Source organism: Oenanthe melanoleuca, chromosome 3, assembly GCF_029582105.1.
Source record: "Oenanthe melanoleuca isolate GR-GAL-2019-014 chromosome 3, OMel1.0, whole genome shotgun sequence".
Lineage (NCBI taxonomy): Eukaryota > Metazoa > Chordata > Aves > Passeriformes > Muscicapidae > Oenanthe > Oenanthe melanoleuca.
The window spans coordinates 6,580,463-6,604,067 of record NC_079336.1 but is presented as its reverse complement, the minus strand read 5'-3'; the positions used below and the strand labels follow the sequence as shown (position 1 = coordinate 6,604,067).

General features: G+C 41.5%; 1 protein-coding gene across 1 annotated transcript in view; it reads left to right on the top strand.

Moving 5' to 3' along the window:
* The window catches only part of MFSD2B (MFSD2 lysolipid transporter B, sphingolipid), a 38,451-nt gene extending 19,042 nt beyond the window's left edge, over window positions 1-19,409 (top strand). Inside the window, exons 7-14 of the mRNA XM_056487344.1 lie at window positions 2,741-2,831; window positions 2,926-3,047; window positions 5,397-5,480; window positions 6,780-6,860; window positions 12,035-12,144; window positions 13,640-13,783; window positions 15,596-15,772; window positions 16,778-19,409. Coding sequence (XP_056343319.1) covers window positions 2,741-2,831; window positions 2,926-3,047; window positions 5,397-5,480; window positions 6,780-6,860; window positions 12,035-12,144; window positions 13,640-13,783; window positions 15,596-15,772; window positions 16,778-16,835 — 867 coding nt within the window. The 3' untranslated portion in view covers window positions 16,836-19,409. The remainder of the gene's footprint in view (window positions 1-2,740; window positions 2,832-2,925; window positions 3,048-5,396; window positions 5,481-6,779; window positions 6,861-12,034; window positions 12,145-13,639; window positions 13,784-15,595; window positions 15,773-16,777) is intronic.
* The last annotated feature ends 4,196 nt before the right edge of the window (window positions 19,410-23,605 follow it).

Genomic DNA, 23,605 nt, shown 5'->3' with positions numbered 1-23,605 from the left:
CATATTTGTGCTCTTCCTAATGCTGTGGAGTAACTCCTGTTATTATGCTTCAGCAGCAGTAAAATCACAAGCCAAAGGCATGTTTTTATCTGTGTTTTGGATTTGCATACTCTGGCATCAGCACTGGTAGTCCAGGAAAGGGATGAAGCCTTGCCTCCCCTATTCCCAGACACTATTCTTTGTCTCTGATCCTTGTTTTTTTGGCACAAGCTTCTCATAGAGCTGATCTGGGCAACAGTCTGAGGACAGCTGGGCTGCTTCTCTAAGTGGCCATGCCATTTTATGGCTGAATAATGTGATTTTGAAGATGCTTGTTTGTTAACTTGTGGTTTGTGGTTTAACAAGACACAGAACACCATCCTGCCTTCCTTTTTAGCTTCTGGGACACTGGTTTGATGTAGAGCACTACTGGGTTTATTACACCTCTGTGAATTGTCAAGGTGAGCAGCTTGAAAAGTCACAGAGCAAGCTGAATTTCATTGCACAGCAGATTCCCTGTCTGAATCTGCTTCTGACTAAAATCCCCAATTCCTATTTTGGAATCTCTGGAATGGCTTTCAAGGGAAAAACAAATAGACAATCGAGATTTATGTCCTTTCTGTCTAACCTCATGTGTTTTCCTGTCCTTTTTGAGGTAGGAGGGAAATGGAGAAATAAACTTCACAATTAGTTGAATGTCAAGTAGTATTTTATTTTGAAAAACTAGCAAAAATCCATAGTCTAAAGTAGCCAGAGTTTGTAGGTAGAGGTATTATATTTCATTAAACTAGATACTAAAACTGGGAAATGATGGGGAAGCTTTTAGACACAAACATTTTTCAGATCTGAAGAAGTTGCAGTGTGACTGGAAACCTACCCTTTGTTCACACCACACACTGCAGAACGTGCACCTAATTAATTGCACAATAAAGAGGAGATCTTGAGTTGGATCCTGATGGATCCTGATTTTTAGCTGTATGGCTGATGGGCATTAAGTTACGTGTTGTGGCAAGACTGTGTTAGTTGACTTTGAAGTACCTCCATCAGGAGGTATTTAGAATAGGGCAAATCTTGACTTTCTTTTAGTGCCCTTCAGGAGTATGACCCTGATTCTTTTTGTCACAAGGACTAATTCCTAGCTGCTTAGGAGCACATCTAGTTTTTAAAAGCACTTATTGAAGAACTGATATTACTTTGCTCCTTATTGAAAGAGAGGATGTGGAAGAAATGGTGATTTTTAAGCTCTGCTGAAGTTGTTACTATAAGCTTATTAATGGATCTTTATTACTGGAAACCAAACATGGGTATTGATAGAGTTGTAGATGGGCTAACAAGTTTTGTTGAGGGTTAGAGAATCTTATTTGGCCTATCATGAGTATCCTTGATGGTATAAGCTCAAATTACATTTAATGATGGCTTGTGAAACACAGCCTTTAATTCAAATGCCTTAAGCTAATTAACAAATATATTAAAAAATATAAAGTTCATAAAGGAGTCCTGTTACTATCCTTTTTTTTTTTTCATCCCCTTCTCTCCTGGCTCAGCTACATTTCAGGCTGAAATTGCCTTATTTAAGTGAATTTATATATCTCCACTATGCACTCTGTGTTCTGTGCAAGCCATAAACAACAGTGTGAAACTATTCTGTGACTTAATTTATAGCTCCCTTTATCCCATATGAAGAATAGTCCTGCGTTCCTTTATCTCACCATGTTATTTTCTCAAATGTAAGCATCTTAACAAAAACTTGTTTTCTTGAAAATTTTCTATTCTTACATAGTTCATCTGAATACATTTGCAACTATACTGTCTTTATATTTTGAAGTACATTCTTGTAATTGCATTTTTTTTCCAACTTCTTCTTAGACTTATAATAATTTCATCTACAATATGTAACTAATAATTTGGAATTCAGTTTTCCTATTAAGTAATCATTGTTTCATAAAGCTCTATAAGCTATTTTTGATAACACAGTATAAGGTAAATTATTACATCATGCTAGAGCAAAATTTTTTTAAAGCTTTAATCCAAAAATTATAATAAAATGTATTATAAAGTACAATCAGAAAGAGTATATGTGATCTGGTGGTGTGGGAGGTATCCTTGGAGGCTTTGCTCCCCTGGGTAAAAGGAAGCAAAGATTTCTGAATTTACTTGGATATTTCACTAAATAACTGGGGAAACCAGCATGCAAGGCACCATGTTCTCTCATTGGCATGTAAGTATGATTTCTAAAATTCGTTACTGTCATTATTATTATCATGTGTAAATGCAGAAACTGTAGTAACTATGTTTACATCAGTACTGAGGGCTCTCCCATCCACCATGAAATTCCAGACTGCAGTCTGTGTAGCCAGATCAACTGGACTTACTGAAAATTAGAATGCCTCTGTGGATGATGCATGGTTTCGATTAGGTGACTGTGTATGTCTGTAGTTAGTCTCAACATAAGCAAATTTTTAAAACATTCAGGTTGCCAACACAGTAACCCTTTTGTTCACTGCTTCTTTTTTTTTTTTTTTTTTTTTTTTTTCCTTCCTTCAAGAAATGCATACTTATATGCCCTGAATTTATCCTAAGGCAGGTGTGGTTTATAAATGAACTGCAGAAGTGAACATTTTTCAGAGAGGTAGCAGACAGGCTGTATGTAGATGGCCATTTCTTCATTTGCAGGTGGCTTACAAAAGAGGGACTGAAATTTTCACAATGACTTGTCATTCTCCTGTCACAATTTCAAATGGTTTTTTTTTCCTTCTGAAAGGCAAAAGTTTACATGATTGCAGCAGGGGTCATAGCAGGTGTGTATCTTCTTGGAACTGTCGTTCTTTTTCTCGGAGTAAAGGAAAGGGATGGTAAGTTATATTTAAATATGCCTTGATTTAATAATAGTTATTTCGCGTTTCTTTATTGAATGTATTTTTATTTTATGTATCCCGCTTCTCTTAGATCCTTATGCCCTAAATTCAGACAGAGCAATTCCTTTTTGTAAGGGGCTTGCACTTACCATGAAGCATGGTCCATATGTGAAGCTTACAGCTTCATTTCTTCTCATCTCGACAGCAGTTCAGGTAACTTCAGACCCTCTCAGTCTGTGTGTTGGCCTCATTCCACTCCCAGCATGGGAGAGTCTGAAATGCAAATAACCTTTGGCTGGTGACTGGAGGGGTGATCTAGGGGGTGTTGCCTTCACCTGTAAATCAGTGGGGGGCCAGAGTCCTCTTTTGGTGCCTGGGGTCCTGAGTGGCTGGAGATGGTTCTTAAAAAGGAGAAGCAAAGCCAGAGTCCTGACCATTTAAAGCCTTTTTCTCTTTCCTCTTTTTTTTTTTTTTTTTTTTTTCCTTTTCTTTTCTTTTATTATTTTTTTCATAAAAGGTGAAGAACTAGTCCTAGTGACCCAGTCTGGGTCATTCTGTGTTATCCATCCACAGTCTCCTGTGGTTTCAGTAGCTTAGAGAATGCTTTTCCTCTTCTGCCTGTTCCTCTCTGTGTGCCCTGTTTAAACTGTTGCCCCTTTCCTTTGCCTAGGTGACTGCTCTCAGATAGTGGCTGAACTGGGTCTTGTGGAGTCTTTTGTGATGGAAGGCATTAGGTCAGAGTAAGAAGACATTCAGAGGCAGGGGTCTCACCTGTATCAGTGTTAGGTAGAGCTCATTTTGAAAGGAGGAGCTGCAATTGGATATGGCTCTCACATAAAGATGCAGTGCATCCTCCCATAGAGAGGAGCTATAGAAAAGCCACTCAGTAAGAAACCCTCACTCTTCATACATAAGTACAGCAGGCTTTTTAAGCCTGACATTTAAGACATGTTCAATTCGGTAAATATATTATTTTGCTCTGAACTTGTACATATCACTTGAAGTTTGCTTCATTTTGAAAAGCAAATACTTACCACATTTTTGCCAAGAGACTCTTAGTCATGTGAAGCATTGAACAAGGGAGTATCAGGACACAAGGCAAGAATATGACATGTAAGAGAGCAGTGCTGTGCTCACCAGCAGTCCTGGTGAATTATTAAGTTCCTTGGACGAACTGCTTAAAAGTTTGTTTGCCAGAGAAGCATTGAACTTTTTTGTTGGCCTGGATTTGGGCACAGCATCTGTTAGTCCTTGCTGGAATACCCAAGGGTGAGAAACAATAACAGAAGTTGTTTCTGCTCATGTCTAGGATCTGCAGGTACTGTGAGCAGCTGCAGAGACAGGGAGAAGATGAAAGGTCCCTTATTGTCCACATCCTTCCAGCATCCACTCGGTCAGCAGGGATATAGAGCACATCTGGCTGCTGGCAGCAAACTACTTGCTGACAACACCCAGAGAGAAAAAGATCTTGTGTCAGTCCGTATCTCTCTGTTTTGCTATTTCTGCAGGCTGAAGGGGAGGTGTGAGGGGAGGCAGAAGCTGGAAGCTCTGTTACTCTAGTTCAGCCAGCATGAGCAACCCTTTCTGCTATTACTCGAGAGAGGGGCACTGATTTTGTGGAATTTAGAGAGTGAATTACTGATCAGCAAAAGGAGTGGGCAAGTAAAGATGCATTGGCCATAATTCCAGAATGTGTTATCCTATGTCTAAAATTAGGGCAGCATAAACAGGGACACAAACTAGGGAAGGGTTTGGTGGCAATAGAGACAGGATACAACTTTTTGGATATCCTAATTTGTATACAGGTGATTGGCCACCTGTAATCTACAAGCACATAAAGGAACAAGAATTGATCATGCTGCTGTGGCATGAATACTAAATCCTCCTCTGTCACTCTGCTTCTGCAGAATTGCTGGAGCTGGGCCTCTATCATATTCAGGTGTTCAGAATCCCCCTGAGTTCTGCAGGGGCATGGTGGTGGCTAGTGGCTTTACCTGTCATGTAACACAGTGCAGTTGGATCCTCCCACCTGATAAGGATTCAGATGTAGGGAGATATCCGACCCAAAGCTACACTCCATAGCTGAGGGTGTATACAAAACCAGCTGCTTTACCACAGGAAGTTGGCAGGAGTATTATTACAGCTGAAATGTTGCTTGTTTTGGAGTTAGAGCTTCTGGAGAAAGATTTATGGCCTTGTTGGGGAAGAGAAAGGGCAGTTTCTTGCAGTAGCCTGCAGCTGTGACAACACAAGGCAGTTGGGACAAAGCCTTGAGACAGAATCCTTTCACAGGGCCATTTCTGTTTTGGTCAATTTTATGCTCTATTTGGTGTGGTTTACCTCTTGCTTGCCCCAGTATTACTGGCATGTTATTACAGTGATAACAGGAGATTACTGCTTCTTTAAATTGTTATAAACAAGGGAGGAATAAGACTCTCAAGCCCTACATTTAATAAATCAGTCACCAACTATATTCAACTAATATGGAGTGTGGTGCAGTTTTTATCATTTTTTAATTTTCCTTTGTCTTTTGGTGGTCACCAAATGTCTTAAATTCAACAGCTGGAGCAGGGAAACTTTGTCCTGTTCTGCACTCATGCTGCTGGCCTCCGCAATCACTTCCAGTATTTGGTGGTGACCATCCTGGTGAGTGTTACCTGCTTTTCTCAGTGGGCTTTGGCACAAAATTACAGAAGATAAGAAGAGTTTTGTTTCTCAGCAGAGCTGTTAGGAAGCTGCACCATCTCTTGCATTGTCTATTTGAAATAAAGCTGATGTTCCCTACTGCACTTCTGAAAAAATAGTGGTTTTAGTGGATAGTGGGCAGTGGAAAAAATAGTGGAGCTTTTAATTCATTCCTTGGTGTTTTTAACTGTAAGCCACATCTTCTATAAAAGGCAGAAGCTGCTTCTAGAAAGGAGGTCTGGAATTTTACCTCCTTTGTCCCTTTCCCCAATCCTGCTGAAAATTAATGTACTTCAATTTGCATATTCATACACACGACTCCTTGGGGCTAGGCAGCTTGCAAGGATAAATATTTAAAATACGCAGAAATATGAAGATTCCTCTCTAGAGCAATTGGCAGTGTGATAAAAAGATCCTTCTACAGAATCTTTTGTCTTGACATGCAGTGGTAGAATTCTGCTTCTTTAGGTGATAATTACCCTTTCCCACATTATAAGACATATCTTTTCCAAAACCATTAAAACCAAGATGTTGGAGAGCAGAAGAGGTGTTCTGGGTACCTTAAGGCTCTGCAAGTGGATGGTCACCAAGAAGAGAGACAGTTGATTTAAAGAACAGACTGAAATGCAACAGTAGCAATTAGGTGATATTTAAATAAAGGGCAAGTTCAAGGCTGCCATTAGCAGCAGTACTTCAGTGCATAGGTACTACATTGCTCGTGGTTGTTGCTGCTGTGGGTGAGTATTTCAGTGTCTGAAGCTGTGATGTCCACTGCAAGCAGCTACTTCTCTTACAGATGGTTCCTAAGAGGTGACACACAGTATGGAATGTAGTTTTAAATTTATCTTAGGATAGGTTTATCTTGCACTTCAGCTTTCTTCCTGTACATGGGGTAGAGCTAAATTCACTCATCATTTGTCAAGTTTAGGCAGTTTGGCAAAAGGCATTAGCACAAAGTGTGACTGTTTGCAGTGTGTATGAACTTTAATGACTGAGCACAGCTTTGGCTGCTGTGGCTCGCATTAGAAAATGAGATTTTTAGGCACTATCTTCTGAGATTTGACTGTGGACATCCCTCTGATGGATAGCTTAACAAAGAATTTTAAGAAGTCACTCAAAGGATGAGGATAAACAAGAATCTGCATGTTCACCTTCCTTTCAGGCTTTTATGCACTAGACAGAAAGATGTCTGTGAGCTCTAGAGCTGGAGAAGGCAGTGGAAGTAAGCACAGTACAGATATGGGTTTTTGTCCTTTGTAGGTATCAGCAGTTGTGAGCGTTCCCTTCTGGCAGAAGTTCCTGCAGAGATTTGGCAAGAAGTGTGCAGCATGTGGGATTTCGGTAAGCAAATCCTCTGAGAAAAAAAATTCTGCTTGTGCTCATTTTGTTTGACAACTAGAGCCACTTCAGGAGCTCTTTCAAGTGCTTATTACCTCCATCTATGTGAAATTTGCTCAGTTCCAGGGTTTGTTTTAAATCATTATACTAAATTTCAGACAGATTCCAAGTTTCCAAGGGAAACTTTTGAGAAATGGATTGATGCCAGAGGGAGGTCCCAGTTTATTTAAGATTCTGCACAAGTTCTCCTCATTTGAAGCTCTCAGAACTGAGCTTCAATGAGGTTTTATAAATTCAGATCTGAGTTGCCTCATGTTGACAAGTTATCTGTTGTGCAAGGCTTGTTTTGTCTTTGTTATATGGTGCTGAGGTGTCAGCATTGGTAATTCAATCCCACAGAAGGAAACAAAAGTCTGCTACACCCCCTCTAGGAGCATCTACATCTCTCTGAATAGGGAGGGAGAGTTATTAGTGAAGTAAAGAGAAAGGTGACCTACCTGATAAAAGAAACCTAGTTTAACTCTGACACAGCTTTGCAAAGCCAGCTCAGTGAGCCTGCCCTTGTCACTGATGGATTATTTTAAGTCCCTTACTCAATGCAGACAGCAGCAATTTTCTGTCATCATCTTCAGTGAGTTATTGTATAGGCCTGTTCCTCCCCATTTTCCTCCTGTTTACCTTCAATTACTTATGAAAGAGGAAAGAAAAATTGCCTTGTGCACAACAAAGCAGGAGGACTTGAAAAATCCAGCCCAAAGCTATATGTCAAAATCTGAACAAAGCTGAAAAATTTAGGTCTGATGACAGTTATTGAATTGAGTTGAACAGTTATAATTTTTGGAATTAAAAGCTGTGTTGTAATGACTTCCAGAGAATCAGAAGTAACTTTAAAACCTAAGTGCCAAATATGCTGAATTGTTACGTGTTTTGAAGTAGGCATCTGGAATTTGAGTCCCATCCTTATTTCTTTTTACCACTTGAGCAAAGAGAATTGCCAAAAGCAGTATTGGCCCATTGACTAGACCTGGGAATGCAGATTTCCCCCTTAGGAAATCTCCTGTCTACTTGGCCACAAACAATGCTTTCTTCAACCAACTTGGCTCTATAAATTTAGTTTTACATGACTGGAAAGCCTGTCAGCACCTCTGTAAACATGGTTTAACTTAATTTTACAGTTGAGTTGCTTGACTGTTACGGTCTAAGTGGGGGATGGATTGAAAAAAAGCCACCTCTCTGTTTCACCTTGTAGACATTTCTCAGGGGACTCTGTGTGCTCAGTGATGGGTTTTGTGTCTGACAGTGCGTCACAGGAGCTTCCTACCCTTCCACCTTTTGTGATCTGTACAACTAATCTGTACTCTCCCACTATGAAATAAAAGCACATCATTTAGACTTCTAAATTTGTCGCTGGGGAATGTCCTAGAGGAAGGGAAGGAGACAGGGAAGAAAACGTTTTTTTTTTTTATTCCTCTAAAATCTCACTCAGCTTTCAGGGTGAACATGTGAAGTCACAGTGGTCCAGACTAATTTTTCCTGTTAAGGTGATTCTGTATTGAAGAGAGCCCTCAAAGAGTTTAGAAGTTGATATATAAACAACAAGAATCTTGGATTTTTTCCACTGATATTTCTCCCTTTTTTACCTGTTCCTCCAAAAGAGGTGACCAACAAGTGTAACTTCTGATTGAGTATCTCAAGTTCCTAGAAGTTTAAAGCCTAGAATTTTTGGAATTATCAAGAATTATCCTGCTCCCAAGCAGGATCCTTGATAGCATTCTTCCCACAACCAGGTTGGTACACAGGCTAGAAATTACTCTTCTGTTTACTTCCTTCAGCTTCCACGTGCTGTGTTCATTTAGGTGTCTACTCTGCCCTCACGGGGCAGGCACTGAACTTACACTCAGTAAGTCTCAGCTGGTGGCTGGAGGTGAGGTTGTCATGACAAATTTTAAGAAGTGTGGCATCTTTTTGGTTCATAGTTTTGGCAAGGTGTCTAAAAACAAAGATGGCTCACTCCCTCAACTCTAGCTTCCATCCTAGCCAATAATATCTTTTGGCTGTAGATTTTGCAGGATTTTGTAAAAATTAGAGCACCTCCTCACAGATATGCAATTATTTATTTGCTGTCTATGAGCACTGTGCAGCATGGAGAGATGCCTTTGGATGAGTCCTGGCTCTGCAGCCCTGTTTCCACTCACATCCGCCCTGCACCTTTTCCTGATTTGCCCTTCACAATGTGCTGCTGCAGACACCAGTTCCACCTTCAGCATCCCAGCAGGGTCACCTTCCACAGCTGTCAGGGAACGGATGGAAGGCAGAGGATAACTGGAGGGTGTTGTTTATAACTCGGAGGGCAGCAGCCCTGTGACAACGGAGCAGATGCCAATAACAGAGTATTTGCTTTACAAGTGAGAGGGAAGGAGCTGCATTAGCTGTTTATTGCAGTGGGAGCACTGCTTCCATGACTGTGCTGCCACTGCATGCGAGAGACTTTAGGGCATTGTAACCTCAGTCGTGCTGGTCCTGCTTCTCTTTCTCTAGGAAATTACAGTTACAATGATTATTATTATCGATCTAGAATTTTGTTTAAGTGCTTTGGTTTCTGAGTGGGTGCCCTGTGTGGAGCATAAGGCAGTCATAAAATTGCTTATAGACAGCATAAAATCTGATATTGCTGGAGTGCTCTCTTGTGGTGAAATAACGATTTTGCCACAACACTGGGCTAATGCAAGGATTATCTGCCTGTGCTGGGAACTTGCAGTCAGGAAAGGTTATTTTCTGCCTCCTTAGCTTGGGAGCAAATGCTTTAGATGGGAAATGCATTTAAAACATAAACATAATGGATTAGACTGCAGGACTCCTAGAATCACTTATCATACAGAACTGTAAATAGCAGTGCTTAGGGGAATCACTCTCTGTGAAAGCTCTTCTCATACCCTCAGCTCCCAAGCTGCACGTATAGAGGATTGAAACACTTAATGTTAAACTAATCCCCCATCATTAAAAAGCCCTGTAGATAAGCCCCTGGATTCTGGATTCTACATGTGCTGCTGTGCCTGTGGTTCACAGGCGTGGGAGATGGAGCATGTGACGGGTATAGGACAGCTGGGCAGTAGGCATTCAATCAGCATTTTAAAATGTGGATTTTCAGTCCTGTAAGCCCATTGCTTCAAGCTGAAGTTGAAGAAATCTAGTGACTATGACTACTGCCAGACAACAAATCCCAAGCATCCCAAATTAATTTGGTTTTGAGAGTAACCTCTGTGACTTGTCATGCAATGTCATGAGTGGATCCAGCTGTGGGGAGTGACACTAACTTTTGGGTTTGCTGAGTATACATATATATGGCTTTAAAGTGGTGATTGGAAATGAAAGTAAATTCTTTCTCATTCAAGACTGAAGGTGAGCCATTGGAAAGGTATATTTACAATTTAAAATGACCACTGAAGCCCTGCCTTGGAATGCAATGTGAGGATGTTTTGAAGCATTGTCTCTAATAGTAAATTAATCAGTTCCACTGGCCTAGAATAGTAATGGACATTTGGTCATCTCTGTTATTTAACTGGCAGAAAAATCTTCACCCAAGCTGATTAGCAATCTCCTGAGAACTATCAGTGTTCATGGATAAGAGAAGAGCAGCTGACAATGTCTAGCTGGACTTGTGCAAAGCATTTGACACTGTCCTGCATGACACCCTGTCTGTGAGGCAAGGACTTGGTGCATGGACCACTCAGTGGATGAGGAAGTGGCTGGATGGTGGCACCCAAAGGGTTGTGTCCAATGGCTCCATGTCCAGGTGGGGACAGTGAGGGGTGTCATCCCCAGGGGTCTGTGCTGGGACTGGCACTGTTTGACATCCTTGTCAGTGACACGGAGAGAGGCACTGAGGCATCCTGAGCAGGTTTGCTGGTGACACTGAGCTGTGCTGCAGGTGACAGCTGCAGGGAAGGGATGCCATCCTCAGGGGCCTGGACAGGCTGGAGAGATGAGCACATGTGAACCATGAGAAGGCCAAGCACAAGATCCTGCACCTGGATCAGGGCAATCCCAAGCACAAATACAAGCTGGGCAGTGAATGGATTGAGAGCAGCCCTGAGGAGAAAGAAATGGGAGCACTGGTTGACAAGATGTTTGAGATGGCCCAGCAATGTGCACTTGCAGCCTGCAAAACCAAACACTTCAAAAGCAGTGTGGGCAGCAGATGAGGGAGGGGATTCTGCCCCTCTGCTCCAACTCTGATGAGATCCCTCCTGCCACACTGCATCCAGCTCTGGGACCCACATCCTCAGAAGGTTGTGGATCTGCTGGATCTGTGGATCAAAGGAGGACCACAAGATGATCAGAGGGTTAGAGCACCCCTCCTATGAAGACAGGCTGAGTGAGCTAGGGTTGTTTAGCCTGGAAAAGACTCTGGAAAGACCTTAGAGACCCTTCCAGTGCATAAAGCAGCTTCAAGAGAGCTGCAGAGGAATTTCCTATTGGGGGCATGGAGTGATAAGACAAAGAGGAATGGCTTTAACCTGACAAAGGGTAGATTTAGATTGGATACTAGGAAGAAATTTTTTACTGTGAGAGTAGAGAGGCCCTGTGGCACAGGTTGCCCTAAGAAGATGTGGATGCCCCATCCCTGGAAGTGTTCAAGGCCAGGGCTTGGATGGGGCTTGGAGCGACCTAGTCTAGTGGAAGGTGTCTCTGCCTATGGCAGGGGGGCTGGAACAAGATAATCTTTAAAGGTTCTGTCCAACCCAAACCATTCTATTATTCTGTCTAGCACAGTTTGGGAATCTTTCAAGCTTCACAAAAAGTATTTATGTGGTCATAGGTCTTTTGGAGACCATGAATGTTTAGGACTATGAATGTGGCCAGAATCTGTGATCTGGCTTCAAGACTGGTAAAAAGGCTCTTGGGTCTGTTTAATTTACTAGTTCAGTTGTAGCCCTAATACTGCTAACAGAAACAACACTACTATCACTTGTCCTACTTTTCTCCAATTATTCTGGGTAGTTAAGTACAGATTGGCTCAGGGCTTTTTGGAAATGCAATTTGACCAAAATACTGAAGTGTGAGACATTGCTGTGTGTGAACTGTTCTGTAACATAGTTTTGTATTTTGAAGGGAACCATCTGTATAGCATTGAGCAGTGCAAGCTGTAACTTAGATATAATGCTTTTCTTCTTCAGTGGATGATTCCTTTTGCAGTCATGCTAGTGACCATTCCAAACCTGATCCTGGCTTACTTCGTGGCCTTCGTCTCTGGTCTGAGCATTGCAGCATCTCTTCTGTTGCCATGGTAGGAGAATTTTACATTTGAGGTGGGGAATTAATGTATTTCTGCATCACATGTATGTACTACTGCATGGAATTTGCCTCTGAAAGAGGCAGAATATGGCAAGAGTCACTTCTTCCAAGAGTCTTTTTTTGGTTTTATAATGGATGCTGTTAGCAATGATGTGACCTTGGTTGCTCAGTTGTTAACAGATTACCTCTACTGTAACTGTAGCTGCTTTTTGTGCCTGAGAGTATTTAAATTTATCAATAATCTAAGTAGCTATACAATGTGTGATAATATTGCTTCAGGAATTATGAAGGTAAGCAAATCAATTAATGCTGAACAATTAAGAACGTAGCAGAGGACACATAAGGAAAACTATATCTAACCTTACTTTTTATAAGGGCATGTAGTTATAGAGCAAGGGGTAATGGCTTTAAACTGAAAGATAATAGATTTAGATTAGGTTTTAGAAAGAATTTCTTTGCTGTGAGGGTGGTGAGGCCCTGGCACAGGTTGCCCAGAGAAGCTGTGGATGCCCATCCCTGGAAGTGTCCAAGGCCAAGTTGGATGAGGCTTGGAGCAACCTGGAATAGTGGGAGGTGTCCCTTCCCATGGCAGGGGGCTGGAATGTGATGATCTTTAAAGTCCCTTCCAACCCAAACCATTCCATGATTCTGTGTATCCCTGCTTGAGTAATCCTCTGTTATAGATCACATACACAAGGTTATGGTTAAAAGAAACCAAGAATTCAAGGTCTTTGCACCTGAGGACTGAAGATAAGTGGGGAAAAACAACTCAAGGATGAGCATGGCAGGACATTTCCTCTTCAGATTAAATAATTGTAATTGAGATCACATTAAAGAGAAATCAAGACCATTGCTGAGAGCACTGTTTTTCATAACTTGTTTGTAAAATGACCTTGAAATTAGTTGTCACACTGCATAAGTTTTTCTGCTCAGAGGGTGAGAAGACCTTTTTTTCCCAACACTGAATGATTTCATATATTGAAAATAAAATGTCAATTCACAATTAACATTTGAGCAGCTTCCATTCTAATTCCCTATTACCTAATTCATTCTCTTTGAGATAGAGAGAGAATAGGTTTCATTGGTTTCTGAAAATGTTGTTATCTTGTCAAAAGAGTTATTTCAGAGTGCAACTGTTTAGACATTCAGCATCCCTTGAAATCTTAAGAATCGTGGAGGGTTTCTGTTGTTTTTTTTTTAATATCACAACTTCTATTTGGAATGACAGGCAGACTAGGAAATTCTGTCACCTCTCAAGTCTTTGATGGATTTTCAGTGGTTTTCCACATTGCAATATGTGGCCATGCTCTTCTTACACATTTTTTGCCCTCCTTTCCAGGAGTAGAACCTTTTGAACTGGATTCTTTCATGTGCATGGCTACATCAATCAGCTTAAAAATGGAGGAGGGCTGTGCTCAACTTCATTAAGTTTGGACTTTGAAAAGAAATGTTGGCTTGAGTTTTTCTTTTATCTTGCTCACTTCTAGGTCAATGCTGCCTGATGTTGTTGATAACTTTCGCCTGCAGAATCCCCATGGGAAAGGACATGAAACCATTTTCTATTCTTCTTATGTTTTTTTTACCAAGATGTCAGCAGGAATTGGCTTAGGAATTTCTGCAGCAGGACTGGAGTAAGTAACATTGTGTTTCCATTTAGTGGATCTACTCTGAAAGCATTCTGAGGTTACAACACTTTTAGCCTGTGGAGTTAATTGCCTTCGTGCCCTGAGCCTGAAAGTGCCAGAAGCTCCAGATGGCTGACCACTAAAGACAGGATTGGTGCCATCTAGGCCAGACAACTGAGCATTAAATTACTTGCCCTGACATGGTTCTGTTCAGAAAAACCTGACTTCCCTTTAGATTTTCCACTTTTCAATTACCCATGTAAATTTTAGTGGCGTATATGAATAAAGAGCTAAACATGAAAGTGCAGGAGATGAATGTCTCCTACATGTGATGCAGGTTCTTTGTGCATTCCCTGTTGCACCTGAACTGGACTAGCTCTGTGAGGTTGTAAGACTTTACATGGATTTGAGGGCTTTCAGGGGTGCCAGAGGCCTGTTCAGCATGAAAGGATCACCAATTCCTGCATGGTTTTAGGGCACTGGATGCTGATCAGAGTCAGGAGCAGCCTTTCTCACAGCTCTGCCTGTCACCCAGACTGTGTCACTTTAGGAGAGGGTTTATGGTCTCTTTCCACTTTGTCTTGTTTGTTCTGACCAGACAGATTGAGAAAGTTGCCAAGCATCTCCTGCCCTGCCTTTGTGCAAGGCCTGGCAGGAAGGGCCTGTGCCTGTCCCTGCTACAGCACACAATAAATACTTAGAAGGGAAACCCAGCCCTCAGCTCCAGAGTAGGTTGTGGTAACCAGAATGTTTTGCTTTGGGGCCTTGAGCTGAAATTGCTAAATAACAGGCAATGCTTGGCTGAACATTTTGGGCTTAGGAATTTTAGCTGCTTATTGCTAAAACCCTCAAACAATTCACTGTTCCCCTATTAGCCCCTTTTCAATTGCATTCCAGTTGGGTCCCAGCAATTTGCCAAGGCAGATGTTTGTGGGAGAACACAGAAGACAGAGTGATGCCAAATGAGCTGTAGCTTTCATTAGGTGGATGTTCAGAGGAAAAACTCATTCCACAAATTGGGAATAGGAATTTGAGTATATCAGTAGTTGTGGGACTGCATGGAAGCCCTGAATCAATGAAGTGTGTGTACCTAACTCTGAGCACTTGAGTAAATTTGTCTATCTTGAGATGAGTGCTTAAGTGTGTGTTTAAATTAAAGTTAATTATTGCTGTTGAAATTGGTCAAATTACTTGCATGCTTTTAAAGCAGAGCTTGAATACTTTGCTGAATATTAATAGGAAACACATAACAGATTAATTTCACAGAACCACAGAATCATAGGATGGGTAGGGCTGGCAGAGAACACAGTGGCTCATTTGGTTCCAACTTTCCTTGCTCAAGCAGGGTCATCCCAGAGCATAGAGCACAGGATTGTGTCCAGATGGTCCTGGAATATCTCCAGTGAGGGAGACTCCACAGCCTTTCTGGGCAATCTGTTCAGTGCTCATTCACTGCACAGAAAAGAAGTTCTGCCTCATGTTCAGGTGGAACATGCTGGGCACCAGCTTATTTCCTTACATGGGATTCCACAATCCTTTCTTTATAAGTATGCAAGTAATTTGACCAATTTCAACAGCAATAATTAACTTTACTGTTATATATAACAACAAGAAAATGCAGAGGTAATGCAGTTATTTGAAGTCAAACACAAAAATGATGTTTGAAAAACCCAATTTGAAATGTTGGGGGGAGGTGGAAAAAAGAGATAGAGGGAAAATGGGAGAAAAGCATTGGAGAGTTGGTGGGGGGAGAATAAAGGTTTCAGGTGAACCTTTTAGCTTTGGACATACATACAGGACTTGTTTCTATTTGTTTAGGTTTACTGGATACAAGCCAGGGATATGCAGACAGTCAGATGATGTGATCCTCACACTGAAACTCCTCATTGGAGCAGTCCCTGCCATCCTCATCCTTTTAGGTTTGTTTATACTCCTTTTCTACCCAATCACTGAAGAAAGTCGGAAAGAAACAAAGCTTGCCCTTGAAGAGTTAAGGTAAGTTTGGACTGGCAGTAAAACTGCAGCAACACCCCCACAGCAGCTCTTAAGCATACTGGGAAAATTATTATTGTAAGGAATCCCTGTATTCCCTACAACAAAACGAAACAATGTGCTCTTAGTCAAATTATTAATGGAATGGTACCGTGACATGTTCCAGTATTTCTTTTTTTTAGTGCAAAACCTGCTTAGAGGACCATTTATCAGAAAGTTCAGTTGCTCTATTTTACATTTTCTCTGGAGTGGCTCACAAAGCACTATTGTGGTACATTGTTTCAGGCCAGAAATGAGGAATATTCTACATAGATTAAATCTGTGGGGGAAATGTGAATAGTTACAATTTACTTTTATATAGAAGAAAATGGTATTGTTGACTGCATTCTTGGTGTTTACGGGATACAAGAAACATCCAAACCATTTAGAAGTGTAGGCAGAAAAGATTGTAGGAGAAAAAAGAGGTCAGCTTTGAGCTATTCTTTCAATTTTTATTTGTCACTCTGCTTTCCCCCGCTTTTTCTCTTTCTCCGAGGAACAGCTTGTTTAACTCAAATTCATCCACCTCTGTCAGCTCTTGATGATATATTTAAGGACAGTTCTAGCAGACTGATGGATAAAATACCAAAAAATAGGTTATTAATTTTTCTTTATTTTGTTATCCCAATTTACTGGAATTGGAAAGTGATTTTCATGTAAAGAGGTCAATTCCAGGACCTAAACGTGGGTGCCTGGTACCAGTTCACGCCTTAATTCAGGATATGTGCATGGGATTGTCAGATATGACACAAGCCTCTGTGCAGACAGGGTAACAGGGGTTACCCTGAGGGGACAGGGTAAACAATATGAAATGGGACTGGGCCCTCTGTTCGGGAGCTTCAGTCATTGTCCAGAACAACCACACCTTGCTGGGGGCTCTCAGCTGTTTGAGATTGCCAAACTCAGCTTGATTAGTCAGCAGGGAAAGCCAGAAGTGTGTTCATGTGTCATTTGTTCTGCTTTTACCAGGAGGAGCCATCAAAGCACAGAGAACTTGGACAGCCACAAAAGGGACACCTCTGTCTGAAAGCTCTGAGTGCAGTGGCTTTCTAAATACAGACTCACATCCCACCAACAAACTCTGTGAGAGTCTTCCAGGTCATTTCTCTGCTCACATTTTATCAAAAAGGACAAAGGATGATTCTGACATAGCCAGTAATGAAACCAAGAGATGACACCATTGTGCAAATATACACCTGACTCCATGCACTGTGCTAAAAAAGACATTACACATGTTCAGAGATGCCAGCTGTTGAAGGCTTAGGGGTTTTTTGTTTGTTTTTCAGTGATTAATGGGAAGCTGTGATCTTGTTCATGGAAAATTTCTTGCATTTGTAGCTCAAAGGGAAAAAATAATTGTAAATATGACCAGAAGAGTTTTGAAGGTTCTGAGTTGGAGAATACTCACAAGGGTCATTGAGTCCAATCCATGATGCACCATCCAAATATTAACTCACAATATACTTCGCCTTTGGAAACTGGGGTAGCTTTTTGAGCACAATCTCTGCCTGTAACTTGCACACTATTGTGTTTGGAAAGCACTTGGGAACCTGAAGTATACTATATAAAGCTGAGATTTATTTTGCTTCGAAATGAAGCAAATCACTAATGTGGATATATTTTGAGGATTTTTTTTTTTTCATTTTTTTGAAAGAGATGTTGAGGTAATCTAAGTTTATAGACTTAAGAAATAGAACCCTGCATTTCCCATGTTTCTTGCTTCTGAAACTTGTAAACTGGTATCTGTCAGAGAATGAGAACATTTTCAAAATCAACATCTCCCCTGAGGATATGAAAAATCAGTAGTCCCTTTTGAAAATTATGTAATTCAAAGTTCTTTAAATTTTGGCCTTTAAGTAATCACCATGTCCATTTCTTACATGGTGTAAGCTCTCTACCTCACAAAACACCACAGCACAGGTATTAATCTCAGCTTGCACCTATTTTGCAATACTGAGGCTACACCTGCCTTTTAAATGGTGAATTTTTTTCAGTCAGGGATGTTATTGTGCTTTAGATACATCAGCTGGAACCTCATTTCTACTGTAGATTTACATTGTTGAGCACACTTTTTAAATGAAAGACACACTTAACCTCAGGCACCTTTTGGAGCACTGAAGTTCAGACCTGTTCATTCCTGGCTTCTGTGCAGGTACAGAGACCTCCAGAGATTGGCTCCATGCTTAAGCTAAATTGACTGGACTCTGAAGATGTATCTAAACCTGGAAGGGAGAGTGAGGAATTCAAGAGATTTGTTCACCTTGAAGAAATTAGCACAAGACATGAACCTCCCCCTGCCTTCCCTGTGTGACTCTGAGAGTGCCTTTTTGCTGTACCAGAAGTGCCTTTGGAGGATGGGCTTGCTGCTGTTCGGGAGCACCTGGAGGAAGTGGCCACCTGTAATTTGCACCTGGGAAGTGGCTCACAGTGCTGGGACTGGAAATTGGGAAAGATTTTGCTGAAGGACACCAGGATGTGAAGTCAGTGCAACCACAGAGTGTCTCATTAAGTTTGATACTGAAACCATTCCAGGCAAGTTTGAAGTCAAAGGCCTTATGAATTGTCCTAATTCCTCAAAATGCTTAATCATGAGGGAACTTCTAAGGAGATATTTTGAGTGTGTGTGGGTAATAGTTAACTGCATTTAAGATTTCTGTTTACTTGACATCTAAGGCTGGGGTTTTTTGTTTTCTTCCTTGTTTCAGTTTTTGGACAAACCAAGATATGTATGCCTGGGGCATATGTGTTTACAACAATAAAAACCATAAGCTTGTTTACAATTTTGAGTCTGATGGAATTTGAAATAGCAGATTTACTGCACTTTGAAGTAGGTAAGTTATGTAGCAATATCACAAAGCTCTAAAACATTACAGAGACCAGTTTGGGGCATTCGATTTATTCTGTAATATTTGTATATTTTGGAATAGTCATGTTTAAAAATTACCAGAAGGCCCAGTAAAGGCTGTTAATGTTTTTTAATGTGTTATGTTTTCAGCTACTATAAATCTGTAGCTACAAGGCAGTGGGTCTGTGTCAGTTTATATAAACTGAACACTTAGCCCAGTGATAAAAGGGTGCAGAAACTGCTGGCTGGGGTTGAGTGGAGGCATTTGAATGGCTTAAGATATTATTTCTAGATCAGTTGTGCAGTTGCCTCCAAAATTGCATAACACTCAGTCTGAATTCAGGCTCTTGGAAGGTAAACTTGTTTGATTGCAAATAGTTTTCTTTTTCTCCAGAGAGACAATGTAATCTTTATCCCACTGAAATGTACTCAGTCCTCACTTTGCATATGGTACCAGCAATGGGAACTGCCAAAGCAAAAAAAAGCTTCTGTGGATTAAGTGAAGCAGACTGTTTTTATATTTTGAAAATCTCATTCTTTTATTTCATTATGAGAAATATAATGTTGTTGTAATTTTGTTGAGAAAATGGGTCTATTTTTGTAAATCAGAAGAATGGAGGATTAAGTGCAGGATAAGATTATTTTTATAACTTTCTTTCTTAGGGCTCAATATTGGTGCAGTAAAATGAAGGATTTATATGTCTCTTGTTAGTTTTAAGTTGTGTGTATGCCTTATGCATGTTCAGAGCATGTGACTGAAAGAAGCCAATTCTTATGTTGACAAGCATTCAGATTAAATGCTAATCTATGTAAACCTCTTGCCTTCCCACTGATTGGCAGTAACAGGGGCCAGGTTTAATTCCCAGGGTTCTCCTTCAGGTAATATCCAAATACATTTTGGATTAAACCAGCTGGGTGCATAAGGGACAGCACTTCCCCACCTGCACACAGGCAATTACAACAAATATGGGAAGAAAAGAGAAGGATAACAGAGTTACATGTCACTGGGTAATGCTCTGTAAGCCAAACCATGTCCAGTTCCTTGTCCTTGCTAAAGTGCAGTGAGGGCAGCCCAAATCTTCCATACCTGGGCTGGTTTCTGGCAGTCAGTAGCTGAGCTGGCCACCAGTCGTAGAATCATGGAATCACTACAGTTGGAAAAGACCTTTAAGCTCATCAAGTCTAACCATCAACCCAGTCTTCTCTTCCAGTTTAATTGCTTTTCCTGCCTAACAGCAGTGCTGACACCCTCCAAGGTTAGCCCACCTCCCTGAGAGCTCCTGCTGCTGATCAGGTATCCCCATGTCCGAGCTGCTGCTCCCACAGGCACTGGTGGAGGGGGTTGCTGTCACCACCAGCTGTTCCTCTGTGTTCCCCTCCTGCCTCGCTGTGCCCTGCCTGCCCTGAGCTCAGCTTAGCTGGATTAGATCCCTTCTGCTGAGTCCCCCACTCGAACAGGTGGACACCACCTCAGACATCTATCCCTGGGGAGTCCCTGGAGGCTGGCACCTTCTGGGTCAGGTCACTGGGTTTTCAGGAAGGGCTCTGAAGATTTGAGTACTAATTCCTTAAGTCAGTCCTGAACCTTATGAGAATTGCTGCTTAATTCAATCCCTGCTGCAACCTCTCATCTTTATTCACCTTCAACATTCCAAGCAAGGTAGTTGAAGAGGAAAATGTTTTAAAGCAAACTGCTTTTGAGTCCAGAGTTTGTTTCCAAATATCACTTGCTCATATACTTCTCTGCTTGCCTTTCTGGGCTGTAGACAGAAAACAAAGAATTAAATCAATCTTCTTGAGAGGAGGAGTTTCCACCAGGGAACTTGGGTTCTTTCAGACCTCGTCATTGCTGTCCAGCTGTAAGAAGAAGAGAGGGCAAGTAAGCTCAAAGTCCCATCCAGAAGATTACAGCAGTTTAGTGATCAATCATATACATCATATGAATTTCTTATCATAGTTATGCCTTTTCCTTAAGAGATTTTCTAGACTGACAGGAAGCTTGGTTGGACTCATAAAATGGGTGGGTGCAGGAGGGAATTTAATTTTTGTTTAATTTCACTGAATGTTTATTTTTTTTTAACTATCTGCAATCCCACAGTTCAGATACTCAGAGAGAGTGCTGAGTATTATGTTTACAAGAACATGTGTATGCTGTAGGCTTAAAGTATGAAATCAGATGACTCACTTCACAAACACCAAATCTGCTGCACAAACCAGATGCTAACTCACTGAGAAGCTTCATTCAAAAGATGAAGCAGCAGCATCTGTCTGTTCCTGAGGCAGAGGAGGAAACTTTTTGCTATGTGGAACCTGAGAATTTGCAGTCTCTGAAGACACCAACTGGCATGGCAGAGCTAAACAAAGAGAAGGCACTTTTAAGCTGTGGTACTTTTCAGAGGGGCTGGGTCCTCAGTGCCACTTTAGAGATATTACAGAGTTCTCCAACCCCAGCTGGAGAGCAGCACAACTGCTGGATGGTAGGGAAACATGTATATTGCTATAGAAGTGTAGAAGCAGAAGTAAACCTTATTTCCTGATCTATTTCTTACTCCAAATGATCTTAGATGACACTGAATTTCAGTGACACCATTCAGATGTCTGTCCTCACTTTTGCTGTGCTCTGCTGTAGATAGTGAGGAAGGATTACTCAGATCTCATGGAACTGAAAATAGTAATTTGCTCAGCTTCCCTGATAAAGCTCCACTTGGCAGGTCCAACACCCATCCCCTGCCTGGTTTTGCTGATGTACATGGAATCATCTACATTCAGCAAAGGATCAAAAGAATTTCCTTTGCACCTTAGTATTCTTCATCATGGAATTTCATCTGTGTTACCTACAGGATATTTTTGCCTGCCTAGGGCTTGTCATTGTGATGATGTAGCAGGTTTACATTGGCTGAGAAGTTTCTGTTCAAACTGGCTGCAGCCCATGAGGACATGACTTAACTTCCCTTGTGTTTCCAAAATAAACTCACTTTTTAGTCACCTTCAAAGCCATGGAATAGAATCTGCACATTTCCACATCCAGCAGGTTCAGCAATTCCCACAGTTGCTGGCTGTGTTGGATCATGAGTCTCGGTGCACAGAAGTGCCTGCTGCCATCAGTGTGGGGTGAAGCAAAAAACTGCAGCCACCCCAGACTCCTAGCAAAGCCTCAGCTGTGCTGAGCTGGCCAAGCAGAAAAATGGGCAACTCCAGAATTCCCAAAGGGACTTGCAGGCATGAAAGAAAAGCTGTAAGAGAAGAAAGTTCCTTAAAACCCTGCAGTCTTCTCTTAAAGATTCTTGGATTAGGCTTGGTACTTTTTCAATTTTTTGGGCCGCCTTTTAACATTCAGCATTGGTGCAGATCATCCCATAAGTTTAGGAATGGTGTTTGGATTTGAAATCAAGCAGCCCTGAAAGGAAATATTTGGGTGTGTTGGTTCACAAGAAGTTCGACATAAGCTGGCAATATGTGCTCAGAGCCCAGAAAGCCACATGTGCATCAATGTGCTTTCCTTGTGCATCAGTGTGGCAAATGTGTCCTGGGCTGCACCAAAAGCAGCATGGGCAGAAGGTGAGGGAGGAGTCCTGTGAGATCACACCTGGAGTCCTCTGTCCAGCTCTGTTGGAGTGAGTCCAGGGGAGGCTATGAAGATGTTCTGAGGGCATCTTCCAGAGAGCTGGAGTTGTTCAGTCTGGAGAAGAATCAGGGGAGGCCTTAGAGCCCCTTCCAGTGCCTACAAGAGAGCTGGAGAGGGACTTTCCACAAGAGCCTGTGGTAATAGATGAGGGGGAAATGGCTTTAAACTGGAAGAAAGCAGGTTTAGTTTACCCATTGGGAAGGAATTGTTTTCTGTGAGGGTGCTGTGACACTGGCACAAATTGCTCATAGAAACTGTGGATGCTTCATTCCTGGAAGTGTTCAAGGCCAGGCTGGGTGGGCTTGGAGCAACCTGGTCTAGTAAAAGGTGTCCTTGCCCACAGCAGGGGTTGGAACTAGATGATATTTAAGGTCCCTTCCAATCCACATGACTCCATGAAATAAGCAAGTTTCTTAACACATGAACTTAAATCTTCCAGGATTCCTAGGATTATATTTTAAACATAAATGCACGTGTGTGCACAGAGCACACCATGAAGAACCAGTGTAACCTGACCAAACTATCAACAGCTTTCAGCAGGTGTCTTGGAGTTGCTGTGTCTGCTCCAGTTACCCCACACAGCACTGCCCTGTGCACAGGTAAGTCCTTGGTGCTTACCTGGGGAGCTGGAAGAACTCCACAGGTTTGTTTGGTGCAACCTGAGACTGAGCACACTTCTGGTGGGAGACACCATCTTTTGTCAATCTAACACAAATAGTAACAATTCCAAAATAAACAGCTGATTTTTATACATTGTGTGGCTGCATAACAAAGTTACAGAAACAGCACTTGAGGCATGAAAAATTAAAGGTCAAGGTGTTCTGCAGAGCCAAGAGCATTCAGCTCTGACCCTCTCCTTCCATGGGTTAGTGGGATGTTGGAACCACAAGCAGGCATGAAAAAGGACTGTCAGGCTGCTGAAGAAACATGGACCATCCCAAGCATCCAGCCTGCTCTGAACCCAGTGCTGAGGTTTCTGTGACTTTTAGGTGTATTCATGGTCCACCTTCTGATTAGTGACCATTACTGAGGAGAGATGATTGTTATGTAAAGTATTGAGGCCACAACTGCCAAATTATTTTATCTGTTTTCCTCTTCGCCTGTTCATCAAAAGCTGTAACTTGTAGTTTCACCACCCAACGCTGAGTGCCCTCTGCAGCTTTTACTAGTGTTGTATCTTTAATATTGTATTTTAAGGATAGATTTCTTTTGATGATGGCTGAATTTCTAAATAGGCAATAAAAAAAAAAAAAAAGAAAAAAGATTATCTTAGTCCTGAGACAGCAGCTCCAATTCTATAATCTAGCTGCTTGATGCCTTCTCACAC